The sequence below is a fragment of the Vigna unguiculata genome, chromosome 7, assembly GCF_004118075.2.
Source record: "Vigna unguiculata cultivar IT97K-499-35 chromosome 7, ASM411807v1, whole genome shotgun sequence".
Taxonomy (NCBI): Eukaryota; Viridiplantae; Streptophyta; class Magnoliopsida; order Fabales; family Fabaceae; genus Vigna; species Vigna unguiculata.
In genome coordinates this window covers 22,103,789-22,128,586 of record NC_040285.1, presented here as the reverse complement: position 1 = coordinate 22,128,586, position 24,798 = coordinate 22,103,789, and the positions used below count along the sequence as shown (strand labels likewise).

Below are 24,798 nucleotides of genomic sequence, written 5' to 3'. Positions count from 1 at the left end.
AACAGACGACATTTCAACCTTTCCAGCTTATAAAATCTCACATTTATTTACTCTTTTAAATTTTAATTTAAAATGAGAAAAATGGCATGTTATGGTTATTTAGAATTAAGGATAAGAGAATTTCTTTCATTGACGGAAAGGAAATCATGATACACATGAAATGAGACATCAAAGACCAGTGATCATTTTCTTCTGCCATGATTTTAAAATGGAGGTTTCTTTTGCACCGCCAAGAAATTTTTAATTTTCAAAATTAGCCCTTGACTATTTTGATCAGCAATAAACTTTTAAGAAATGAAAACTCAGACTTTCTCTCTTATTTAATGAAAAGTACTCACTCCCTTGAAAACTATGAAACTCTATCTATGCATCAGAAAACCTCCTCACACTAAGCCCGCGAAGTTCACTTATTCTCTTTCTCTTGTCTTCACATTTATGTGCTCTTTGTGCTGTTTTGAACCATTAACGATATAGCGGGAGTGTTGATTAAGATTTTGACTTTTGTGAAATGATGAACAAAAAAAATTCGTAAACTGAAAGCCACGGTGCTTTGGAAAACAAAATTTCAAAGATCATGGACCATGTACCGGACGTGGACTTCCAATGAAGCACTCGACTTCTGTTCTAGCGATGATGTTTTAAAAAATCGTTTCTAGAAGTTGATTTTTGGAAGTCAATTAAAAAAATTCTCTTTCGAATCTTGACTTTCGAAAGTCAATGAGAAAATTTCTCTTTCGGATCTCAACTTCCAAAATCACCCAAAAAAGTTCCTCTTTTGAGACTAGACCTCTAAAAAAGTTCCTCTTTCGAAACTCGACCTTTGGAAGTTTATAGACCTAATCTCAAACATTTAAAATCTTCTTCTAGATCTCAACTTCTGAAAATCAATAAAAAAATTCCTTTTCTGGATCTTTACTCTCAGAAATTAATTGAAAAAATCATCTTCCAAATCTCGACTTGTAGAAGTCAATGAAAAAATTCCTCGTCCAGAACTAAACTTTGAAAGTCACTTAAAAAATTATTCTTTTGGAATTCGATTTTCGGAAGTGTATAGCTCAAATCTTAAACATTCCAAATCATATTCTGGATCTCAATCTCAAGTGCTCTCTGAATCTCAATTTTCAAAAATCAATTATTGAAAAAAAAAATCATCTTCCGTATCTCAACTTCCACTTCCGAAAATCATTTGGAATGTGTTGAGTCAGTAATAATCACCTTAAATAAGTTTAATGACCCACCAAAAGCTCATAATTACATCATAACTGTTGTTACCAAATTCACTCTTTAATTTACATTTATTTTTGTAAGAGAACACTAATGAAATAGTGGAAAACTTTGGAAGTGCATAAAAAATCTTGAAGTATAGGAAGAAACCCCTTTTAAAATTTAAGAAAGGCCCCAAGCAGGTGACTGAATTAGAATTCTGAATAACCAACAAAATTCCTACTCCACATATTTGGGGTGAAAATTAATGGATATTAAATAAATATATAATTGCAAAAATAGGTATTTTAATTTTCAGGTTATCGAACAGTTACATAGTGTAACATCCCGTTTTCATAGTTTTATACTATTAAACAAAATATTTAAATTTCAATAATTCAGAAGCAGATGATGACGTGGCCAGTATAATATAATACAGTCATCCTCAAAATAACCATACATATAGCCTACACTAAACAAAGGGTTACAAAACACCCTAATCATCTACTATAGGAACATGTAACTACCACTGCTGGAAAACGTCCTGGAAACTCATTCAACGCTTGTCTAAGAAGGGTGTACCTTCGCCTGCACTTTTATCTGCTCACGCCATTCAATAAGGACGATCATAGCAAAAGTAGAAGACACACAAAACACAATAGGAACTAGAAGGGTAAGCTAACTTGAACAAAAGGGCAAATCATGCAATTATCATACTAAGACAGAAAACAGACTTTTATTACACAATCTATTAAATCATCAAATTAATCCTGACCATAACACCACACATCTTTCTAGACTCGATATCCGGATTATGTAAGTGGCATTGGAGCTCTTGGTGACTTGCACTTGAGATGGTTCCTAAACTCTGCAGAGTTTTAGGCACAAGGGGTATTCACCCAACCACTCTCAAGGTAAATCCCATCACCTCTATGATGGATCGGAATCATAGACCAGGACCTCCTGCTACTCTCCCCGACGTAATCCATCATACTTTACTTAAGTCTTAATGGTTACTAGGAGCGTCAAGATGCCACCAATTTGAGTCCTTATGCCCTTACATTCACTAAAACCACATTCCTTATAATTTCCCTTGAAATCCTAACTCCAACATATTCTCATTCACATCAAATTCGCACTCAATTCCATCACACAGTCTAACATGCATAAAGATCACATACAAGACCAACTATCATCATTTTAAAGCAATCGATATAGCATTATGTAAGCCAAGCAGTGAGAAAGCTAACTTCTGCAGGGAATCTCGCTTAGGCTAGAGAGTCTCGCCTAAGCTAGAGAGTCTATTTCGCTTAGGCGAGTTGATCTCGCCTGGGCGAGACATCATATAGTGGCGAATTACAAATCCTGGGCGAACTCTCGCTCAAGCTAAACTGGCTCGCCTAGGCGAGGTTTCGCGCAATGACAGAGGTGATCCTCTGGTATTTTCGCTCAGGCGAGGGCAGCTCGCCTAGGCGAAACTACCAGGAAATCCTCGCTGTTCTTCACATGCAAGCTCGCTCAGGATCATCCAACACTCAATATAACGCAAAGGCAGTTTCAAACACGAATTAAACATACAATCAAGCAATTCAATCACTCTCAAACACAATTCATGCGAAATCTAGATTAAAGTCAGCTTCCCTTACCTATTTTCGATTTAAAGTTTGGATGAAGACAACCTAGGAAAGGATAGCAGAATTCCTCAGTCTGACCTGGAAGAATTCATCATCCAATCACAAGGAAAGGATGAACACATGGTTAGGCTCTGAATGGAAGCAGGGAATTCGAGTTGAATTTCGGAATTGGACATTAAACCACAAGAGAGACTTACCTAAGAGAAGAGAGGCTATGAGTGGAGGCAGCAAGAGGATTGGCAGTGATCACTTCTTCAGAATCTGAGTATGGAAAAACTGAAACTGTGAGATGGTAGCACAGAGCAGATAGGTTGGGAGAGGATTTGGGCAGTGGAGAAGGAGAAAAAGGAAGTGAGGAAAATGGAGGAAGTGGCTGGTGTTTCTAACAGAGAGAGGGTAATGGAAAAAGGGGTATCACATTCTCCCCAACAACAAAAATTTTCGACCCGAAAATTGAGACTTACCAGAGAACAAGTGTGGATATGACTTTCTCACATCTCCTTCCAATTCCCAAGTGAAATCGCTTGTCCTCTTGTCCCAGATGACCTGGACTAGTCTGATGGATTTCCCTCTGAGCTGCCTCATCTGAACATCTCCTAAACCAATGGGTTGAACTTCCACTATAAGATCTCCTCTGATCTGCAGATCTTCCATCTCAAGTATATGGGAAGGGTCAGGCACATACTTCTTGAGCTGTGAAACATGAAACACTGGGTGGAGGTTGGCCAAGGGAGGAGGTAGGGCAATCTCATATGCCACTGGTCCAACTCTTCTCAGAATCTGGTATGGACCGACGAACCTAGGAGACAACTTCTTTTGGCGGATGGCTCTCCCCACACCAGTAGTCGGGGTAATTCTCAAGAAAACATGGTCCCCTGGTTCAAACTCTAAAGGTCTTCTCCTCTGATCAGCATATGATTTCTGACTGCTTTGAGATGCTTTCATTCTTTCTTGTATGAGCCTGACCTTCTCAGTAGTCTGCCTCAGAAGCTCTGGTCCCACCACCACTGATTCCCCATCCTGATACCAACATAAGGGCGTCGTACATCTCCTGTCGTAGAGGGCCTCATAAGGTGTCATTCCAATACTGGTGTGAAAGCTGTTATTATATGTAAACTCTACCAAAGGCAGGACCTCATCCCACGCACCCAGATGGTCCAGCACGCACGTCCGTAAGAGATCCTCAAGAGACTGGATGGTTCTCTCAGACTGCCCATCAGTCTGGGGGTGATACGCGGAGCTCATAGCCAACCTACTACCCATAGCATCCTGCAGCGTCTGCCAGAAGCGAGAGGTGAATCGTGGGTCTCTATCAGAGACTATACTCGATGGCACACCATGTAACCTCACGATCTCACTGATATACAACTGTGCTAGCTTCGCCATAGACATCCTCAAGTTTACTGCTAGGAAGTGGGCACTCTTAGTGAGACGGTCTACTATCACCCATATAGCATCGTGGTTCTTCACGGTCCGAGGCAAATGGGTGACAAAGTTCATAGCAATGCTATCCCATTTCCACTCGGGTATCTCAAGCTGCTGAAGCATCCCCCCCGGTCTCTGGTGTTCTATCTTAGCCTTCTGACAAGTTAAACATGACGATATATATCAGCGACATCTTGCTTCATGCCCGACCACCAGAATGATTCTTTCAGATCATGATACATTTTAGTCATGCCTGGGTGCATGCTAAAATGGCTCTTGTGCCCTTCCTCAAGAATCATACCTTTCAGCTCTATATCTTCAGGTATGCAAACCCTACCTCTGAATCTCAGTACCCCATCATCTCCCATCAAGAAATCCTTGGCCTTCTCAGTGCCAAGCAACTCTACTGTCCTCTGTAGCTTGGGGTCCGATGGCTGCTTCTCCTTTATCAGATTAAGGAAATCATTAGACACAGTGAGATGGTTACATCTAATGATTCCATCATCCAAAATCACCTGCAACTGCATATCTCTAAACTGCTCCACCAAATCCAACTCCCTGACCATCATGAGAGATGCGTGAACTGCCTCTTTGCTTAAGGCGTCAGCCACCACGTTCGCCTTCCCCGGGTGGTACAACAACTCAAAGTCAAAGTCTTTGAGGAACTCCATCCACCGCCTCTGCCTCATGTTTAACTCCTTCTGGTCAAACAGATACTTCAAACTCTTATAGTCACTGAAAACCTGAAATTGTGCACCATACAGATAGTGTCTCCAGATCTTTAGTGCAAACACCACTGCTGCTAACTCCAAGTCGTGCGTGAGGTAGTTCTTCTCATGATTCTTCAACTGTCGTGAGGCGTAGGCCACCACTCTTCGTTCTTGCATCAGAACACATCCCAATCCCTGATGAGAAACATCACAGTAAACCTCAAAGGGTTTACCGGTATAAGGAATCACCAACACTGGAGCGCTAGTCAACATTTACTTTAGCTTTAAGAAGCTCTCTTCACACCGATCGGTCCAAGCAAAAGGTTGATCTTTGCGGGTTAACTGGGTCAAGGGTGCTGCTATCCTGGAGAATCCTTCAATGAATCTCCTATAGTAACCTGTCAGCCCCACAAAGCTCCTTATTTCAGTTACTGACTTAGGGCGTTCCCAGTTTAGCACAGCTTCTACTTTAGACGGATCCACTGATATGCCCTTAGCCGAGATCATATGCCCCAAGAACTGAACCAAAGTCATCCAGAACTCACATTTGGACCGCTTTGCATACAACTGCTTCTTTCTCAGTATGCTCAGAACTATCTTCAAATGCTCTGCATGTTCTTCAGGAGTCCACGAGTAGATCAAGATATCATCTATGAAAACCACCACAAACTTGTCTAGGAATGGCCTGAAGATTCGGTTCATGTAGTCCATGAACAAAGCGGGGGCGTTAGTCACACCAAACGGCATCACCACATACTCGTAGTGTCCGTACCTGGACCTGAAAGCGGTCTTCTGTACATCATCAGACTTGACTCGAATCTGATCGTATCCTGATCTTAGATCAATCTTGGAGAACATTGTCGCACCGTGCAACTGATCCATCAAGTCGTCAATCCTTGGCAGAGGGTACTTGTTCTTGATGGTTAGCTTATTCAGCTGCCTGTAATCTACACAGAGTCAGGAACTACCGTCCTTCTTTTTAACTAGCAACACTGGCGCTCCTCAAGGCGATACACTCGGCCTGATAAACTGTTTTTCTAGTAGCTCTTCAATCTGCTTCTTCAACTCCACCAGCTCAGCAGGAGCCATTCTGTAGGGTGCTATAGACACGGGTCCTGCTCCTGGCACCAGGTCAATGAAGAACTCTATATCCCTAGTAGGGGGTAGTCCAGGTACATCCTCAGGAAACACATCTGAGAAATCCCCCACTACAGGCGTCTCCAAGGGTCCAGTCTCAGTCTCAACGGACAATTGAGTCAGAATCAGGAAGCATTGAGACCCTTCCTTCATTGCCTTGTCCACCTGCTGTGAGGACACCAACAAGTCTTCATCTTCCAAGCTAGGAAACAACACTTTCTTCTCGTTACAGTCAATGAGAATGTGATTGGCGGATAGCCAATCCATCCCCAAAATGACATCCAACCCCGCCAAGGGTAAACAGATGAGGTTCACCCTGTACTTGCGACCCTCAACCTCGATCTTACACCTAGCACACATGGTCGAGGTTCTGACCAACCCAGAAGCAGGTGTGGACACCACCAGGTCATACTGGAGCTCCTTCACCAGAAGACCTAACTCCACCACTCTAGACTCCGATACAAAAGAATGTGTCGCCCCCGAATCGAACAGAACATGCAAGCTCCTACCAGTTATCACACAAGACCCGATGATGAGGTTACCTGATCCCGCTGCCTCTGCACCCGTCACGGCATACACTCGACCCGCCGCCTGTGGTCTCGCACCTCCTCTCGACGGCTGTGACTGAGGCTGTGATGAAGGCCACGACACTGTGTTCCTGTCAACTGGGCAATCCTTGATGAAGTGACTTGTCTGGCCGCATCTATGGCAGGTCCTCCTGTCAGAAAGCTGGGGGCAGGCGCTCCTCAAATGGGGCCCCCTACAGTGAAAGCACTGCGGCCTAGAAGGCTGATACTGCTGGGGCTGATGTGAGAACCTCCTGGGCCCCTGGGGCTGAGGCCTAGAGTATGGTTTCCTCCTGTCGTCGTGTTTGCTCGTGGACCCAGATGGTCCTCCCACCTTCAGCTGAGACCTCTGCTGAGCTTCAACTTCAGCCTTGAGTTTCTCCATCACTCTTGGCTTCTCTACCAAGGCAGGGAACTCCTTGATAGAGAGCGGAGCCACCATGAGCTTGAGGTCACCCCTCAACTCATTCTCAAATTTTCTACACTGCCAGTCCTCCGCCATCTTCAGGGTGTGAAATCTGCCCAAGTGTTTAAACTTTTCAGCGTACTCAGACACTGACATGTCTCCTTGCATCAGCTGCAAGAACTCAACCTCCTTCGCATACCTCACACTATCTGGGAAGAACTCAGCATAGAACTTCTTCTTAAACAGTTCCCAGGTGATGGTCTCATGGCTGTCCTCCAACATCATCTTCATGCTGGACCACCAATGCACGGCCTCTCCAGCAAGAAGGTACTCAGTGTATGCCAGCATGTTCTCTGCAGGACATCTCTTAGCATCATAGATTCGTTCCATGTCCCGTATCCACTAATCAGCTCCATCCGGGCTAACTTTTCCATCAAAGCGGGATGGATGGCGTTGTAGGAAATCCTCCAAACTCCACTCTTGCACTCGGGGCAGTGAAGCTTGGGAAGAGCCAACGGCTGAACGGTTTTCCCATATCTAATGCAGGGCTTCCAAGTGCCTCTGCTGACTCGCTTCTGCTGCTAGTCTTGCAGACTCCATCTGTTGCAAGGCTAGATTCTGCTGATTCACCATGTTAGCATTCTGTTGCTACATGGCTGCTATCATCGCCTCAATTGCTCCCACCAAATGAGGATTATCTGGGTTTGGAACAGGAGGTGGAGGAGGTCTAGGTGCCATAGCTCTGATCACACAAAGAAGGAACCATCAGATTAGTCGACAGGTGCAACAACTTATGCCAAACACATTACGAGGAACACATAACAAAAGCCAAGCAAGCTCACACCTACAGATCCTAAAGGAATCACTACTCTGATACCAAATTGTAACATCTCGTTTTCATAGTTTTATACTATTAAACAAAACATTTAAATTTCAATAATTCAGAAGCAGATGATGACGTGGCCGGTATAATATAATACAGTCATCCTCAAAATAACCATACATATAGCCTACAATAAACAAAGGGTTACAAAACACCCTAATTAACCCTAATTATCTACTATAGGAACATGTAACTACCACTGCTAGAAAACGTCCTGGAAACCCATTCAACGCCTGTCTAAGAAGGGTGTACCTTCGCCTGCACTTTTATCTGCTCACGCCATTCAATAAGGACGATCATAGCAAAAGTAGAAGACACACAGAACACAATAGGAACTAGAAGGGTAAGCTAACTTGAACAAAAGGGCAAATCATGCAATTATCATACTAAGACAGAAAACAGACTTTTATTACACAATCTATTAAATCATCAAATTAGTCCTGACCATAACACCACACATCTTTCTAGACTCGATATCCGGATTATGTAAGTGGCATTGGAGCTCTTGGTGACTTGCACTTGAGATGGTTCCTAAACTCTGCAAAGTTTTAGGCACAAGGGGTATTCACCCAACCACTCTCAAGGTAAATCCCATCACCTCTATGATGGATCGGAATCATAGATCAGGACCTCCTGCTACTCCCCCCGACGTAATCCATCATACTCTACTTGAGTCTTAATGGTTACTAGGAGCGTCAAGATGCCACCAATCTGAGTCCTCATGCCCTTACATTCACTAAAACCACATTCCTTAGAATTTCCCTTGAAATCCTAACTCCAACATATTCTCATTCACATCAAATTCGCACTCAATTCCATCACACAGTCTAACATGCATAAAGATCACATACAAGACCAACTATCATCATTTTAAAGCAATCGATATAGTATCATGTAAGCCAAACAGTGAGAAAGCTAACTTCTGCAGGGAATCTCGCTTAGGCTAGAGAGTCTCGCCTAAGCTAGAGAGTCTATTTCGCTTAGGCGAGTTAATCTCGCCTGGGCGAGACATCATATAGTGGCGAATTACAAATCCTGGGCGAACTCTCGCTCAGGCTAAACTGGCTCGCCTTGTCGAGATGTTATCTCGCTCAGGCGACTCCAGCTCGCCTAGGCGAGGTTTCACGCAGTGACAGAGGTGATCCTCTGGTATTTTCGCTCAGGCGAGAGCGGCTCGCCTAGGCGAAACTACCAGGAAATCCTCTTTGTTCTTCACATGCAAGCTCGCTCAGGATCATCCAACACTCAATATCACGCAAAGGCAGTTTCAAACACGAATTAAACATACAATCAAGCAATTCAATCACTCCCAAACACAATTCATGCGAAATCTAGATTAAAGTCAGCTTCCCTTACCTATTTTCGATTTAAAGTTAGGATGAAGACAACCTAGGAGAGGAGAGCAGAATTCCTCAGTCCGACCTGGAAGAATTCATCATCCAGTCACAAGGAAAGGATGAACACATGGTTAGGCTCTGAATGGAAGCAGGGAATTCGAGTTGAATTTCGGAATTGGACATTAAACCACAAGAGAGACTTACCTAAGAGAAGAGAGGCTATGAGTGGAGGCAGCAGGAGGATTGGCAGTGATCACTTCTTCAGAATCTGAGTATGGAAAAACTAAAACTGTGAGATGGTAGCACAGAGCAGATAGGTTAGGAGAGGATTTGGACAGTGGAGAAGAAGAAAAAGGAAGTGAGGAAAATGGAGGAAGTGGTTAGTGTTTCTAACAGAGATAGGATAGTGGAAAAAGGGGTAACACACACACACACACATATATATATATATATATATATATATATATATATAAATTAATGGGTGTTCATTTGATTGCTTCAATTACTCACAGGATTTGCTGCTATAATATTTCTATGAATGATTACTCTTCGTGATATTTAAATAATTGTATTAACTATTTGATTTATATTATAGATGTTTATAAAATTATATTTTGTATGTATAAATATAATTTTTTTTCTATTAATAACAAGATACAGAACAGGGATTCATTCTCTCTTATGCTCTCTCCTTTCTTTTTCCTTTTCGCTCTGCTATCAATTTTATTTTATAACACTTATACTATATTGTCAAAACATTCTTTTGAAAACTTTTGATTCCAATATTATGTAAATATATTATATATAATACTAGTGAATATAGAGTATTCTATATATAGATTAATATATTAGTATTAAATGTCTTATTGGAAACTCCAAATAAAGAATTGATTTAATTCGTGTAATATAACATTATTTTTGTTAACAATTTTTTAAATTTTTTAAGTATAATCTATGAAAGCAACTTACTAAAATATGTTTTATCGCAAACTTATCTGGTAAAATGCTACGTATATAAAATAAACAGTTAACTATCAGTATAATAAACACACTTCTCTAACCTGACGTGTATATATGATTTAATTAAATAATGATAAACAAATATAATATAATTAAAGTATGCTAGAGCATGCTGAAATCACTTGTTTTCTACCCTAGATGACTAGGTCTAGGTGGTTGTGGCCTCAAAGGCATGAAAAGGGTGTGCAATACCCACAATATTCCAGAGAAGTGTTTGGACTTTTTCAAATGCGTGACGGTGATTACAACGATAACTTAAGAAAATTATGTTTTGTTCAATTAGACAGACAAGATTGGTGATTGCACTAATTAAATTTGCATAAAATTTAATATTCTTGGCCTTTTTCAATCAATTATTAACATAAAAACTTTAATTTAGTGGGAAAATATTATTAAACGTACTGAATTAAGTTTTTAATTATTAACAGTATATATAAAAATGGGGTTTTTAATTTTGCTCCTTAACAAAGTTAGAGAAGAAAAAGGATATTATTAAAAAATAATTATTTTATAAAAGTATTAGTTAAAAACTAATAAATGTTATTTTTCTGGTTAAAATCGTAGTAAATATATATTGATTGCTTACGTTTTCTCATAAAAGAAGGGCAATCAAATCAACACTAAAAAAAACTTAGAAGTTGAAAGACGGAAACTCTATTTTAAATTTCTTTAATTTTATCTTTTAATAGTGGTGATTTAGAGTAGAGCTGATTATTAGGTAACATTGTTGTTCACATATTATAATATAAGAAGTCAAACGGAATGACCAGTTTATTTAAGAAAATTGTCCGGAAAAATTAAAATTAGTTGTTTAATTAATCAAATTTAATTCTAAAAATTATAATCTCTTTTAAATAGTATATAGTTCTTTAATCTGTTTTATTATTTTTCTTTATTTAATGTATTTTCAGAAGAAAAAGTAGGCACACTCATATTAAATACTTATTTGTGTTATTTATAATTTATATGTTTTTTTATTTGAGACAATATACTATTACTCATATATTTTGACTCACATTCTTTATTTGTTGAGGTGATTTATTGTGACTTATTGATTAATGTATCGTTTATTTTTTCAAAAATCAATGACTTACACTAAGTTACTTCAATAATAAAGGATGAAAATAAAAAAGGTTTAATTACTCGGATGATACCCACCTTGGTACAGGTGTGTCAATATAATACCCGCTTTTAAAAAAGTGTCAAATACATCCCAACTTTTGAAAAAGTGTTTCAATTAGGTCCCTTTTAGATGGAGTTGACTAACGCCGTTAGTCAATGTGCCACGTGTCAGTCTACGTTTTTTTTTTTATTTTTTGAAAAAAAATTAAAAATGCCATGTGTCAGGTCCTTGTGTGTGACACATGACATTGTCAGTGTCACGTGACATTGCAATGCCACGTGTGAGTGTCATTATCAAATGTCATTATGTTGATTTCGACTTAGTCCCTATATATGTCTTTTTGTTTCAATTTATGTATTTGATTCAATTTTGTCCCACTTTTGTAATAAGTAAAATATTTTTGTAATTCGTTTTTTATAAGATTAAAACTAATTAAGTATAAATATTTTTACAAAATTAAGTACTAATATTTATATTATTTCTCTCAATTTCAGACCAAATTTATTATTTGTATAAATGTTTTATTAATATTTTTTATTAAAAATGACTTTTTAACATATTACTTTATTAATTACTTTTTTTTATTAAGTAATCATGTTTTGTTAATTATTTTTTTTTCCAAAATAGAATAATATTGTCTCTTACTAATTTTAAACCAAAATTTTTATTTGTCTGAATGTTAAACTAATTTTTTTATTAAAAATAACTTAATAAAATGATTTTTACCATTAAATTTTAATATAAATATCAAATACTTAATTTTTGTAAAACTTTTATACTTAATTACTTTTAATTTTATAAAAAAAATAAATTTTAATTATAAAAAAAATTAGGTCAAGATTGAATCAAATACAGATAAGTAGGTACTAAATTGAAACCAAAAGACACTAAATCAAAATCAACACAATGACATTGACACGTGGCATTGCAGTGCCACATGGCACTGACAATGCCACATGTCACACACAGGAACCTGATACATGGCATTTTTATTTATATTTTTTCAATAAATTTTAAAAAAATTAAAAAAAAATTAAAAAAATCAAAAAAAACAAAAAAAACATAGATTGACACGTGACTCGTTGACTAATGACGTTAGTCAACTCCGTCTAAAAGAGACCTAATTGAAACACTTTTTTAAAAGCGGGTACCAGATTGACACACTTATACCAAAGTGGGTACCATCCGAGTAATTAAACCAATAAAAAAATTGTAGTCATAATATAATTTATTACTTATTGATTTATTCACATTTAATATTATTTATTAAAAATGATTTATTAACCTATTTGTAATGAAGTTGTATTCTTATTGATTTATTGATACATTTTTAATTGCAATTCATTTTCATAAAGTAATTTGAATGATGTAATAACTTAATTTTTAATGTATATTTTATATTTTTAATTAGTAATTATAATTTAACTTTTAGAATTATTAAAAATTTAATTTTTTCATGCACAAAATAATAGCTTGTAATATATATGTTTAATTAGTTATTAACAAAGACGTAACGAAAAAGCATATACTTTTTTTTAATTTATTCAATGTAATCGTATTTCTAATGAAAAGTCAATTATTTATATTTGTATTATTTACAATTTGTCATTTTAAGAAAAAAATAATAAATAATAATTTAAAATATGAATTTGTGTTAGAACACGGTAATCTGATCAGATGAGTTCATGATGCGTCTATTTTTTATATTTTAAAGTCTATTTTTAATTTTTTTTGGATAGTTTAGCATTTGAGATTTTAGACTTGTTATTCATATATTTTTTTATTGTTTATTTGTATTCTTACATGATTTACACTTTATATATTTATTTTTATGTTCTATCATTAATAGTTTTATATTATCTACCTTTCATATAACTATTTATATCTTTTGTATTTTTATAAAATTTACTTAACAATTTAAGAATCATTAACTTTTTTTTATCATAGAATCTATTGTTTACATTTTTATACATTATCTATTTTATTTAAAATTAAATTTAAATTCTTAATTATGATTAACTCAATCACAATACATTATTTAAAATAATTAAATACAATAGATTTTATTATATATATATATATATATAATTTAAATAGTTTTTTTAAACAATTAAAATATTATTATTTAATTTTATAAATTCAAATTAACATAATAAATATATTATACTTTTTAAAACCCCGTGGGCTACACCGATAAAAATACTAATATTTTAACAGTATTGAAAGACTTCGCCATAAACGAGTAATAAGTTTCTTTTAGCAAGGGAAGAAATTTGAAAGAGAACAAAAATGCGTGAAGGTGATGGGAATACAATAACAATTTTAATTTCCACTTCAACACCTCAACAAATAGGAAGAAGAAGCTCATGGACCACTCGCTGGTAATAAATGATGTGCATGATGCGCCGAACGAGAAAGCGAACGCTGTGTGAATCAATGGAAACACCACACACATGCTTCAGCAATGCTTTCATGCTCACTTTTTTACTTCTGAATTCGGCCTTGGGAACAGTCGCCGGAGCTGATACCTATAGCAGAGATGATTTCCCGGCCGATTTTGTTTTTGGTTCAGGCACCTCTGCTTACCAGGTTCGCAATCTCAATCATCATTTTCTTTGTTCTATCATTCTATCATATTATATTTTACATCAACATCAGTTCTTTCATCTAAACGTCTTCTTCTTGTTATTGTAAATAGATAGAAGGAGCTGCTAACGAAGAGGGAAGAAGTCGTAGCATATGGGATACCTTTGCGCACGCTGGTTCCTTTTCTTCTTTACTTCGCTATTCATTCTTTTTTCTTCCCATCCTTCTTACCACTTTTATATAGATTAGATTTTTCATATTTTTGGAAACTCCGTACAATAAACAAAATTAAGGTAATAGATATTTTCTGAAATATAGTGTAATATGAATCTTTTTTTATTTTTGTACAGTTTTCAAAAATATTAACATGAATATCAATTATAATATGTAATTATAATTTAATTGAGAGATTAAGGTTTAACATTTGATAAGTATCACTCACTGCGTGTAAATTGAATTATTTTTTCTCCAAAATTCATTAATATTTTGAAAGTTATTTTTTAATATATATATATATATATATATATATATTATAGTTACACAGATTTGTATATTAATATAATACCATTTAAATTTATGTTTTTATAAATTAAAATTAATGTATATATTTTCCAAATATACTTAAAGTATGAATTATTTGGTAAAAGTTATGTTTCTCTTGTTATATCATATATTACAGTCTTATTTTTTTCATTATCTTTCAATCGATTCTTTTTCTTTCAAAACTTACCATATAAATTTACAGTTTTTTCACTATTATATATATATATATATATATATATATATATATATATATATATATATATATATAAGAGATGTATATGTAAAAATATTTTATACCTTATTTCTAATTCTGGAGTTAAAAAATTAATAGAACTTTCCATGATATACTTAAAAATATAAATTATTTCATTGCCATGTGTAATAAAGTTTGACATGAAATTATATTTTAATAATTAGATATTCACAAAAAAAATCTTTATATAAGATAATAATGTAGCACTGCATAAAGTTATTAATGATATAATATTTAATAAAATTTATTTGGATGTCATTTGAGAGAATAAAAAGAGTAAAATTTGTAATTATTTTTTTATTTGTGTATGTTAAGTTGTGATGTACTATTTCAATTATTATGGTCTTATATAATGATGGACCTTAGTCGGGACATGGTCACTCAAATTTTTTTTACATATATAAAAATTTATATGTAAATAAAATATTTTTTTAAAATTTTAATATATTTTAATATATTTATCATTCTAAGAAAATATTTCATTAATAAATAATTTTAGAGGTCAAAAATTGTTAATTACTATCAATGGCGAAACTTGAGCAAAAATTTTAGGAGGACAAATTATATTTGTTATATATAAATTGTTTTCAATAATTGAATCAGAATTGGTGCAATATCCTTTCAATATAGATTATCATAGTGATTGTTAAAAATTCAGCCTCCATCTTATTTATCAACTTGTTCTTGATTATTTTCATTGCAGAAAAATATCTTTAGCTATAGATTTTTCAGTTGTAGATGTAGAATTTTGTGTTCAAGTTCCGCCAGTGATGATGTAGATGCATTTTTTTTCATTTTCATCAAAAGTCCTCCTCTTTAAAAAAGATTTTTTTTTTCTCTTTACCCATAATTTTTCTAATATAAATTTGTCACCTCTCACCTATTTAGGAAAAGATAGAATTATGAATACCCCAAATTAAATCTTAAAATTAAGACTCAACAATTAGAGCATGATTTTATGATCTCTGACATATAGAGATATACTTAGAGTGTAGAAAAGTCACAAACAAGAGAAAAACATACTAGTTAGAAAAAAAAATGGTAAAAAACAAACTTACTCAAAAGAAGAAATTGTTCGGTCTAAAATGTTTCTTAACTCCTCAATTTTGCCGTGGTATAATTTGATTTTAAAAATAATAAAAAATTGATGGTGAAAATTGAGATAGAAATAAGAGAAGAGAAAGAGATAAAGACACAAAAGAGAGAGAAATCAAATAAAAAGGTAAAAAAATTATAATAGAGCAAGAAAATATGATTTTTAAATTTTAATTTTTTTTAAACTAAATTAATATAAATAAAATAATAATATATAAATATATTTTTAAAAATTATATATAAAATATAATAAAATAAAAAATTATTGGGGGAGCTGTGACCCCTTTGTCAACATAATTTTGCCCTTGATTACTGTAGTGAGCAATTTAGATAGTAATTTACAACATTAAAAATTATGGGTTACCAAAAGAATCATGATTATGAATAAAAAAATTATAATTGGTTGCTAAAATTTAGATACCAAGTTTTGACTACTAAAGCAATTAGTTTATAAATTGGTTACTAAATATTAACGACCAAGGTTTTGGCTACCAAAGAAATTAGTTTCTAAATTAGTCTCTAATTAATTAGTGACCAATCCAGAGACCAATTATAATTTTTTTATTCATAATAGTGACTATTTTATTAATCAATAATTTTTTATTTTGTAAATTGGTATCTAAATCGATCACTACAGTGACTATAATAAAATTTATTGTTATTTAAGAGTTTTCTTATATTGTATATAAATATTTTGACATCCTCAAAAATATTTGTTGAAGATTCGTGATTGGTCTTATATGAAACATAGAAGATCATTTCTTAAAGAGTGTTTAGTAATATCAAGCTTAGTTAAAGATTATTATCGTCTAACTTTTTTACTTTTCATATATAAGTTGTTTTAACAATTTTATGTTTTCCTTAATTTCATATAAATAGAGATCATGCCAAATTGTATGGATATGTAATATACGTTGTGTTTATTTATACATGTGTTATATATGTATCGAACCTTCTACTACAATAGAATTACTTTCTTTTAAAGAATCTTGAGATGTGACCACCAATTTGAACTTAAGAAGTTTTATAATGAAACCATACGGAGGATCAAGATAAAAATTATCTTGATATAACAAGATGTGTTGATGCGATAAAGGAGAGACAGACATGCCGATGTCTTTATCTTAGAAGGAGAAGATTAACATGATTAAAAAAGTAAACGTGACATAATAATTCTTCCTTATTATTGGAGGTAAGACACTTAAAAAAGATATACGAAGGAGAGAATTGTTGTGTTGATGTGGATGAAAATTGTTTCATTGTATAGGACAATCTTTGACAAGACTTTGTTTGAAACAATATTTATATTCATTTATGATGACAAACTCAAGAATGATGATTGAGCAACTAATAGATTTTAACAAGATTTTGGTGAAACTTAAATATGAAGATTAGACTTTACTGCTTCTCATTGCCTTGCGGAAGATGTTTGAACATTTTAAGATGAAGTTGTGACATCAAAGGTTTGAACACGTCAGTGAGAAATGTTTGGTGAAGCTGGGCAAGTAGAATTTGTTAAGAAGTGATAGAAAAACAAGGAGTAAGAGTTTTGTAATTAATGTGTACCTTTCAAGTCTAATAGATTGAAAGTTTGAAATCACTACAGTAAATTAATTGAATATGCGCAAATACAGACCTTGGGGTCCAATATGAGCTAAGACTCATGGTGGAAAGTCTTATTTCTGCACTATTATATATGATTACTTGCGAAGGTTGTGTATTTATATCTTGAAAAAGAAGACTAAAAGATTTTAGAGATTTGAGGTGTGACACACAATGATTGGTAATCGATAGGTAACCAAAGTACTTAGAATGGACAAGGGATTGAAATTTTCATTTTACTGACTTTGGAAGAAAAGAAGGTATAAGGAGGCATTATAAGTCACAAGTATACCACAACGAAATGGTCCTGTTATGGGGATTTGATTTGCCTAAGTCCTTGTCGAGGGAAGTTGGGAACATTATCGTTTATCTGATAAATATTGTCATCTATATGATAAACATGAGTCCATCATTCACTCTAAAGTTTTCATGACACTATGTTATATTGAAATGTATGCTCTGTATATTTAACTTAATTGATTCTTATTCTTATGTTTTCTTATTATTTTTCGAATCCAACATAATTTTATTTTCATGAAATCTATTACAAACATAATGTGAGGTAACTAATCAATCAGATTCATTCTAGTTTTTAAGAGGACAGTGCTGCTAAAGTAACAATTGGTCAAACATAAAATTTGATAGATATAAACTGCGGGGTGATGTATTTAGAATGTTGAAATTTAGTGAAGACATTAAATAAGAATTTGTTGACACCGTTATATCTTCTCTTAGGCATGAAGTCTGTAATATTTTATTACTTGAATTTGCGTAAAAGACTGTGAGCTGCACACCTCTACAGCAAGTAAAGAAATAAAATTCAGAGAATGAAATATAGAGTGACAATTTTCTCGTCCTCTTCTTCTGTGTATGTGGTTTAATTTTTATAACTTAATAGCAGATTATTAGATCCTCTTAAGAAAAACCATCTACCATATTATACACAGATTTACTGAGATGTGAATCAGTGACGAAAGACCAGTGAACATAAAATTTACCAATCTAGTTTTGCATTTTTCAATTACATACCGATCATTATTACCTTAAAACGTCAGTCTAATGCAATAATTTTTAATGAACAGGATATGTGCATGGAGAAAATGGAGATGTAGCATGTGATGGGTACCACAAGTATAAAGTGAATACGCTTAGCCATACTTTTATTATTTGCCTGTTAATGCATTCCTTGTGTTGTGATTCTCCCATTTGTGCAAGATCAGAGAAGATTGGGGCATAAGCTGCTCTAATAATACAAGTTTAGCCACTATTTTGTTCAACCGTTAAAGCATCACTGTAGCATCGTTTGATTTCAATTGTTTTCCCTAAAATATATGTAATGCAGGAAGATGTGAGGCTAATGGTGGAAACAGGACTTGAAGCCTATAGATTCTCCATCTCTTGGTCCAGACTGTTACCAAGTACGATACTCAACACAAACCCTTGAATTTTATTTTATATATCTATATATGTTTGTAGGGTAAAACCTTTCTCGACACTTTGAAAAAGCTTATGTTTCTCCACAGATGGTAGAGGACCCGTCAATCCCAAAGGATTACAGTACTACAACAATCTCATCGATCAGCTCATCAGTAATGGTTAGACTTGAATTCGGGTTTTTTAATTAGCTTGCAAAATTAGCCATGCATTGAAATCTATTGTATATTTCTACAGCTGATATAGTTGGTTGCCCTATTTCCCTGGAGCAGGTATCCAGCCACATGTCACATTACACAACTTTGATCTTCCACAGGTTCTTGAAGATGAATATGGAGGATGGGTTAGTCGTGACATCATGTATGCTTCTCATCTCTTGCTCCTTATAGGGAAATTCTAACTACTCCTTTACAAATTAGTACTTTTATTAATTTTTTATTTAATAATTTTTATTTTATTACTATGTCGAATTGTTAAATTTTGAGATTGACGTAAGAGAAAATGTCAGATGTGAAATTAATTTTTTGTATGGATAAAAACTAATAGATAAGTTACTTGGATGTAAATGCAGAAGAGACTTCACATACTATGCTGATGTATGTTTTAGAGAGTTTGGCGACAGAGTCTTGTATTGGACCACTGTGAACGAACCCAACGTTTTTTCCTATGGTGGGTATGATCAGGGAAGTTCTCCACCTCATCGATGTTCTCCCCCATTTTGTGTTATGAAGAGTAATAGGGGCAACTCCACATATGAACCCTACTTGGCAGTTCATCATATTTTGTTAGCTCACTCTTCAGCTGCCAGATTGTACTGGAGAAAATACAGGGTATGCCATCTAATCCTACATAAATGGCAAAATCTTCAACAAATATACTAGGCATTACTGTTCTCCATTTCTAAGAAACTTATGTAACATTGCAGCACAAACAACATGGATATGTTGGTATCTCTGTCTACTCCTTTGGGTTTTTTCCTCAAACAAATACAGAGAAAGACAGGGTAGCAACTCAACGAGCCCGTGACTTTTTCGTTGGTTGGTAAGCAACACAACCTACAATTGGTTTGTTTTACTTCTTTCTTTCCCTTATTCTTAATTTTTTCCCTTGAGTGTGACTTTCTATAGTTAACTTATTCTGATGCTATTCTAACTACTTAAAGATTGGTTTCTTTGATTGGACATACCAATATGTCCAAGAATAATAAACATGGCAGCTTTACAAGTATGCTTTGCTATTGCAGGGTTATGGAACCCTTGCAATATGGAGACTATCCAATTTCCATGAAGACAAATGCAGGTGTAAGAATTCCGGCCTTCACACCTCGTGAATCTGAACAAGTCAAGGGTTCATTTGACTTCATAGGAGTCATTCACTACACCAACATCAATATCACAGACAATTCTGACGCCCTTAAGAACCAACTCAGAGATTACGACGCAGACATGGCTGCAAAGATTTGTAAGGCTTAATTAAGGATAGTGAATTTAGTAAGAGATTAGAGTGTTAAAAATTTAAGTATGAATAAATTTTTACAGTATATAATGAAAGAAGTACTTGTAAACACTTAATCTTTTAGATCATGGGTGGTATCATATAGGTTTGTTGAACATTTTAACTTTCAAACATTTACCATTTCACTCTAACCATAATGTAATACCCCTTACATAACCTAATGATAATTTGATATTATAAAAAAAATAATATAAAGTTGGGCAACGTTGTAGAATGATTTATCAGTATAATGACTTGCCATTTTTTTGCAGCAGGATTGGAACTATTTTCAAATGAAGAGGTAACAATAAAATATAAAGTCATGTAAACTGGTTTTACTTTTTAGATTATCCATTGTGCAAATGACTGACTTTTCGTTTTACTTGATTCAGTACCCTGTCACACCGTGGGGTTTGCGGGAAGAATTGAATAATTTCAAGCTCCTTTATGGCAATCCTCCTATATTCATTTATGAAAATGGTCTCTCTCTCAAATTACGTATAACTGCAATGAATACTGTTTAGTAAAATCAACCCTTGATGTTATACGGATTGAATATTAAGCTTGGGATTCTAGTTCTGTTGCTGTAAGCAAAGCAACTTGATTACATTATTACATTAGGCTTTTTTGTTTCAATCTTGCTCATTCCTGCTTATACTCTTTACCACTTTTTAATGCATTGGATTAACAATGCCATTGGTTAGTGGCATACTGCGCTTAACTTGTATTCTCCTATATAAAACACCTTTAGACTTAGTTGTACGGAACTTTACTCAACAATCAACGTATGGATCAATGGTAAATTAGGAAATCCTGTTGATGATATCTAGGTTACTCACTTGGAACATGGTAAGTTTAAATGATTGAGAGTTACTGATTAAATTTTGGGTTGTTAGGTCAACGAACACCAAGCAATTCGTCACTACAAGACGTGTCAAGGGTGAAATACTTGCATGGATATATTGGTGCAGTGCTGGATGCCTTGAGGTATGTAACCACTGCTCTAACTCATGTAATAAATATATCACAATTTTTTAATCACTTCCATAGGAATTCCTTAAGTTGCTTTTATTTATGACTGCGGAATCTAAATTATGGATAACTGATCTATTGAACTATACTGTTTATAACTAATATTGTGAAGTGACTCATGTAGAGAATTTATCAAACATACCCAGAACACACACCGACAAGCAAAAGAACACAAATACTTGAACTAGAAAAAACAAAGTAGTTATCATTAGATTGTAATACAGTGGTTTATTTTTCTGTAAGTGTTCCCATAAACACCTCTGATGCGTTCTCTGATATTCTGCATCACTCCAAAATTTCTCAGAGATGGATTAAACATAAAGGGGTATTTTGTCTGGTCTTTCCTGGATTTGTTCGAGTTGTTGGATGGATACAAGTCTAGCTTTGGCCTATACTATGTTGATAGGGATGATCCAGAGTTGAAGAGACACCCAAAGCTCTCTGCAAAATGGTATAGCCAATTTTTGAAGAATAGAAGCAGTTCTATAGTTGGAAGTGTTGAACTTGATAAGGATCCCTCACTCGTTTCAATTGGCCACTTATTTGAGTAGGTTCTTTGTTTGTTATCATAAAAAAGTCATTGCACATAAGTGGTCTTAGTATTGTATGCTTGCTTTCCCTTAAATACATAATAATAAATTTGGAGAAAACATAGATACCTAGTCAAATTTCAATTCAGATTGTAAAGAAGCATAAAGAGAGCTGGCAAGTAAAGCCGCATGGTAATGTATAACATACAATAGACTATGACATACCATACCATATGCCATGTTAAAGACAAGTGGATTTCAAATAACAGTATAGTTTTTGGGTGTGATGCTGTGTTTTTATACTCACTTCCCTCTTTCCTCTTACCTGATTTTTTCCACAATAGTGGTTGATGTAGCTTATATGAATAATCTTTCAGCATTGAAAAAATTAATTAATTTGAAATTATGTATATTGAAAATCTTAGAATTAAAAGTAATGTCGATTTAAAATATATAAATGAATATAAACCTACTTCACATACTAGATTTAAAATTTATATTAAATATTAGCACAACACAAATTAATAATTTAACAATAGAGTTATTTTTCTCTTGTAAATAATTAAATTCACAAAAAGGAGAAATATAAAATTTCTCTACGGAAAATAAAAAAACTTGATAACAATTAAGTAAACTTTTTAAAAGAATTCATTAAATAGGTTTGCATAGGCTGGGGTCCTCCTAATACATCTATTTTATCCTTTTCTTTTAGTCCCTTAACTTTTCTTTTCTGTTTCTATTTCCTATAAAATATAACTATATTATTTTAATTCTTTTATTGAGTGTCACATTCTTAGATAATATTGTGAAAGATAAAATAAAAGCAATCAAACACTATATCACAGTGACGTGACATTTCATTTGTCACTTCTCATGCCCAAAATGAAAGTATAGTAAAATTTGATATCTTAAACTCGAAAAGATTGAAATTTTATAAAATTGATATATCATAGACAACCACGGAGCTTTTTGGGACGGGGTGGCCATGGCCCCAAAATTAAGTTTTCTTTTGTTATATATATATATATATATATATATATATATATATATATATATATATATATATATATATATATATATATATATATATATATATGTTAAATTATTCAATTAGTTCCAAATTTCGTATGAAAATTTGAATTTGGTCCCTCAATTTGAAAAGGTGTTAAATAGGTCCCTAATTTTGATAAGTTGTTTCAATGAAGCCCCTTCCGTTAAAATAACAGAAACGGCGTTAAGAGCACAGTGATGTGGAAATGGTAGACGGAACTGAACAGTGAAGTGGCATATTAAATGTGGTACACATGAAATTTTGAAATGCTTTAATAAATAATTATTTTGTGAAAACTGTGTGGAAAGTTATTAAATGCTGTAATAAATAATTTTTTTCCAAAAATGCTATTGGAATTTACTAAATGCTCTAATTAAGCTGTAAAAAAACAGAAAGGGCGTTGGCGAAATTGGGGCTTCAGGGTTCTTCTAGGATTTTCCTGCGTTGGCGAAATTGGACGAAGGAGTGGTTCACAGAAGCATCGCGAGGGTGTGGGATCTTTGTGCTGGAAAGTTGGCGTTCGAACAGCTGGAATCATAGTGGAATTGCGATCTCGGTGGAAGCAGAGGGTTGTCAGGTGAGTTATGCATTTCAGCTCAAAGTTCCCATTTCTGTCGGCATGCACCGTTTAATTGTTTGTTTATTAAGAAAGCGAAGTATGATTGTGTTCTTTTTGGTTTAAATATTAGAACTTTATTAAAGTTCGGTGTATGACCCACCACCATGTTCGAATTTGTGTTCCCCTGTGGTCCCCCCTTTGATTATTGTTTTCCCTTTTCTGTTTGGATGTTTTTTACTTTATTGTATAGGTGTATATGGTTATATAGGCGTCTGTGGTTATATATTTTTGTGCATCATAGGGGACGACAAGTTTGACGTCGTTTTTCACCATGGAGGGAAATTCGTTAATGATGGTAAACTGAAATATGAGGGTAAGGTTTCTAGACTTTCGTGTGACCCTGACCGCTGGAGCTATTTTGAGGTTGTGGGTATTTTGAGGGAGATGGGGTATATGGGAGAGAATGAACTATGAGCTATTTTGCCTTTGTTTTTCAATGTTCTTGCAGTTCTCAATGCTGCTTTCTCTCCACAATAGCACATCACTGACACGCCCAAATCTATAGACCCACTTCCACCACAAAAGGACGCACTTGGGTTTTGATTTCCCCCAACATTGCAGGATGAACACTGTCCACAAGACATTTCTCCCAAACGCAGCAAGATGAACACTGGGGTTTATGGATGATTCATTGCACTTATATATAGCAATTCTGAACTGTTTTTCAATGCATTTAAATATAAATGACACGTTTCAGTCTACCATTTCCACGTTACTGTGCTCTTAACGCCGTTTCTACCATTTTAACGAAAGGGGTTTCATTGAAACAACTTATCAAAATTAGGGACCTATTTAACACTTTTTCAAATTGAGGGACCAAATTCAAATTTTCATACGAAATTTGGGACCAATTGAATAATTTAACCACACACACACACACACACACATATATATATATATATATATATATATATATATATATATATATATATATATATATTAGGTATATTTAATTTTTTAATTTTTTAAATTATATATAAATATATATTGAAAATTAAAAAAGGTATATTTTTATTTATTTATAAAACATGACATTTAATGTAAAAAATAAAAATATTTATTAAGATAATTTTTTTAGTTTTTCATAAATTATACACATCTTTTTTATTTCGAAA

General features: G+C 34.0%; 2 protein-coding genes and 1 long non-coding RNA gene across 4 annotated transcripts; 2 read left to right on the top strand and 1 right to left on the bottom strand.

The window, feature by feature from the left end:
- Positions 1-5,974: 5,974 nt before the first annotated feature.
- Positions 5,975-7,471, bottom strand: LOC114191297. The gene has a single exon (XM_028080468.1). It carries the CDS (start codon positions 7,469-7,471, stop codon positions 5,975-5,977), a length of 1,497 nt encoding a protein of 498 aa, XP_027936269.1.
- Positions 7,472-13,711: 6,240 nt separating this feature from the next.
- On the top strand, positions 13,712-22,300 carry LOC114191796 (hydroxyisourate hydrolase-like). 2 transcript variants are annotated; one of them, XM_028081190.1, is made up of 13 exons: positions 13,713-14,033; positions 14,143-14,206; positions 18,606-18,661; positions 18,866-18,941; positions 19,047-19,118; positions 19,230-19,317; positions 19,529-19,787; positions 19,883-19,998; positions 20,201-20,418; positions 20,724-20,752; positions 20,844-20,931; positions 21,348-21,438; positions 21,788-22,300. In XM_028081190.1, exons 1-13 carry the CDS (start codon positions 13,833-13,835, stop codon positions 22,032-22,034), a joined length of 1,605 nt encoding a protein of 534 aa, XP_027936991.1. In that variant the 5' UTR covers positions 13,713-13,832; the 3' UTR covers positions 22,035-22,300. The 2 variants fall into 2 exon arrangements, with proteins under 2 accessions (XP_027936992.1, XP_027936991.1); XM_028081191.1 differs by lacking the exons at positions 20,724-20,752; positions 20,844-20,931 and having other exon boundaries at positions 13,712-14,033.
- A 1,158-nt stretch (positions 22,301-23,458) lies between these two features.
- Positions 23,459-24,348, top strand: LOC114191799. Its single transcript, XR_003606012.1, has 3 exons — positions 23,459-23,641; positions 23,925-23,996; positions 24,132-24,348. It is a non-coding gene; the product is annotated as an uncharacterized LOC114191799 (long non-coding RNA).
- The last annotated feature ends 450 nt before the right edge of the window (positions 24,349-24,798 follow it).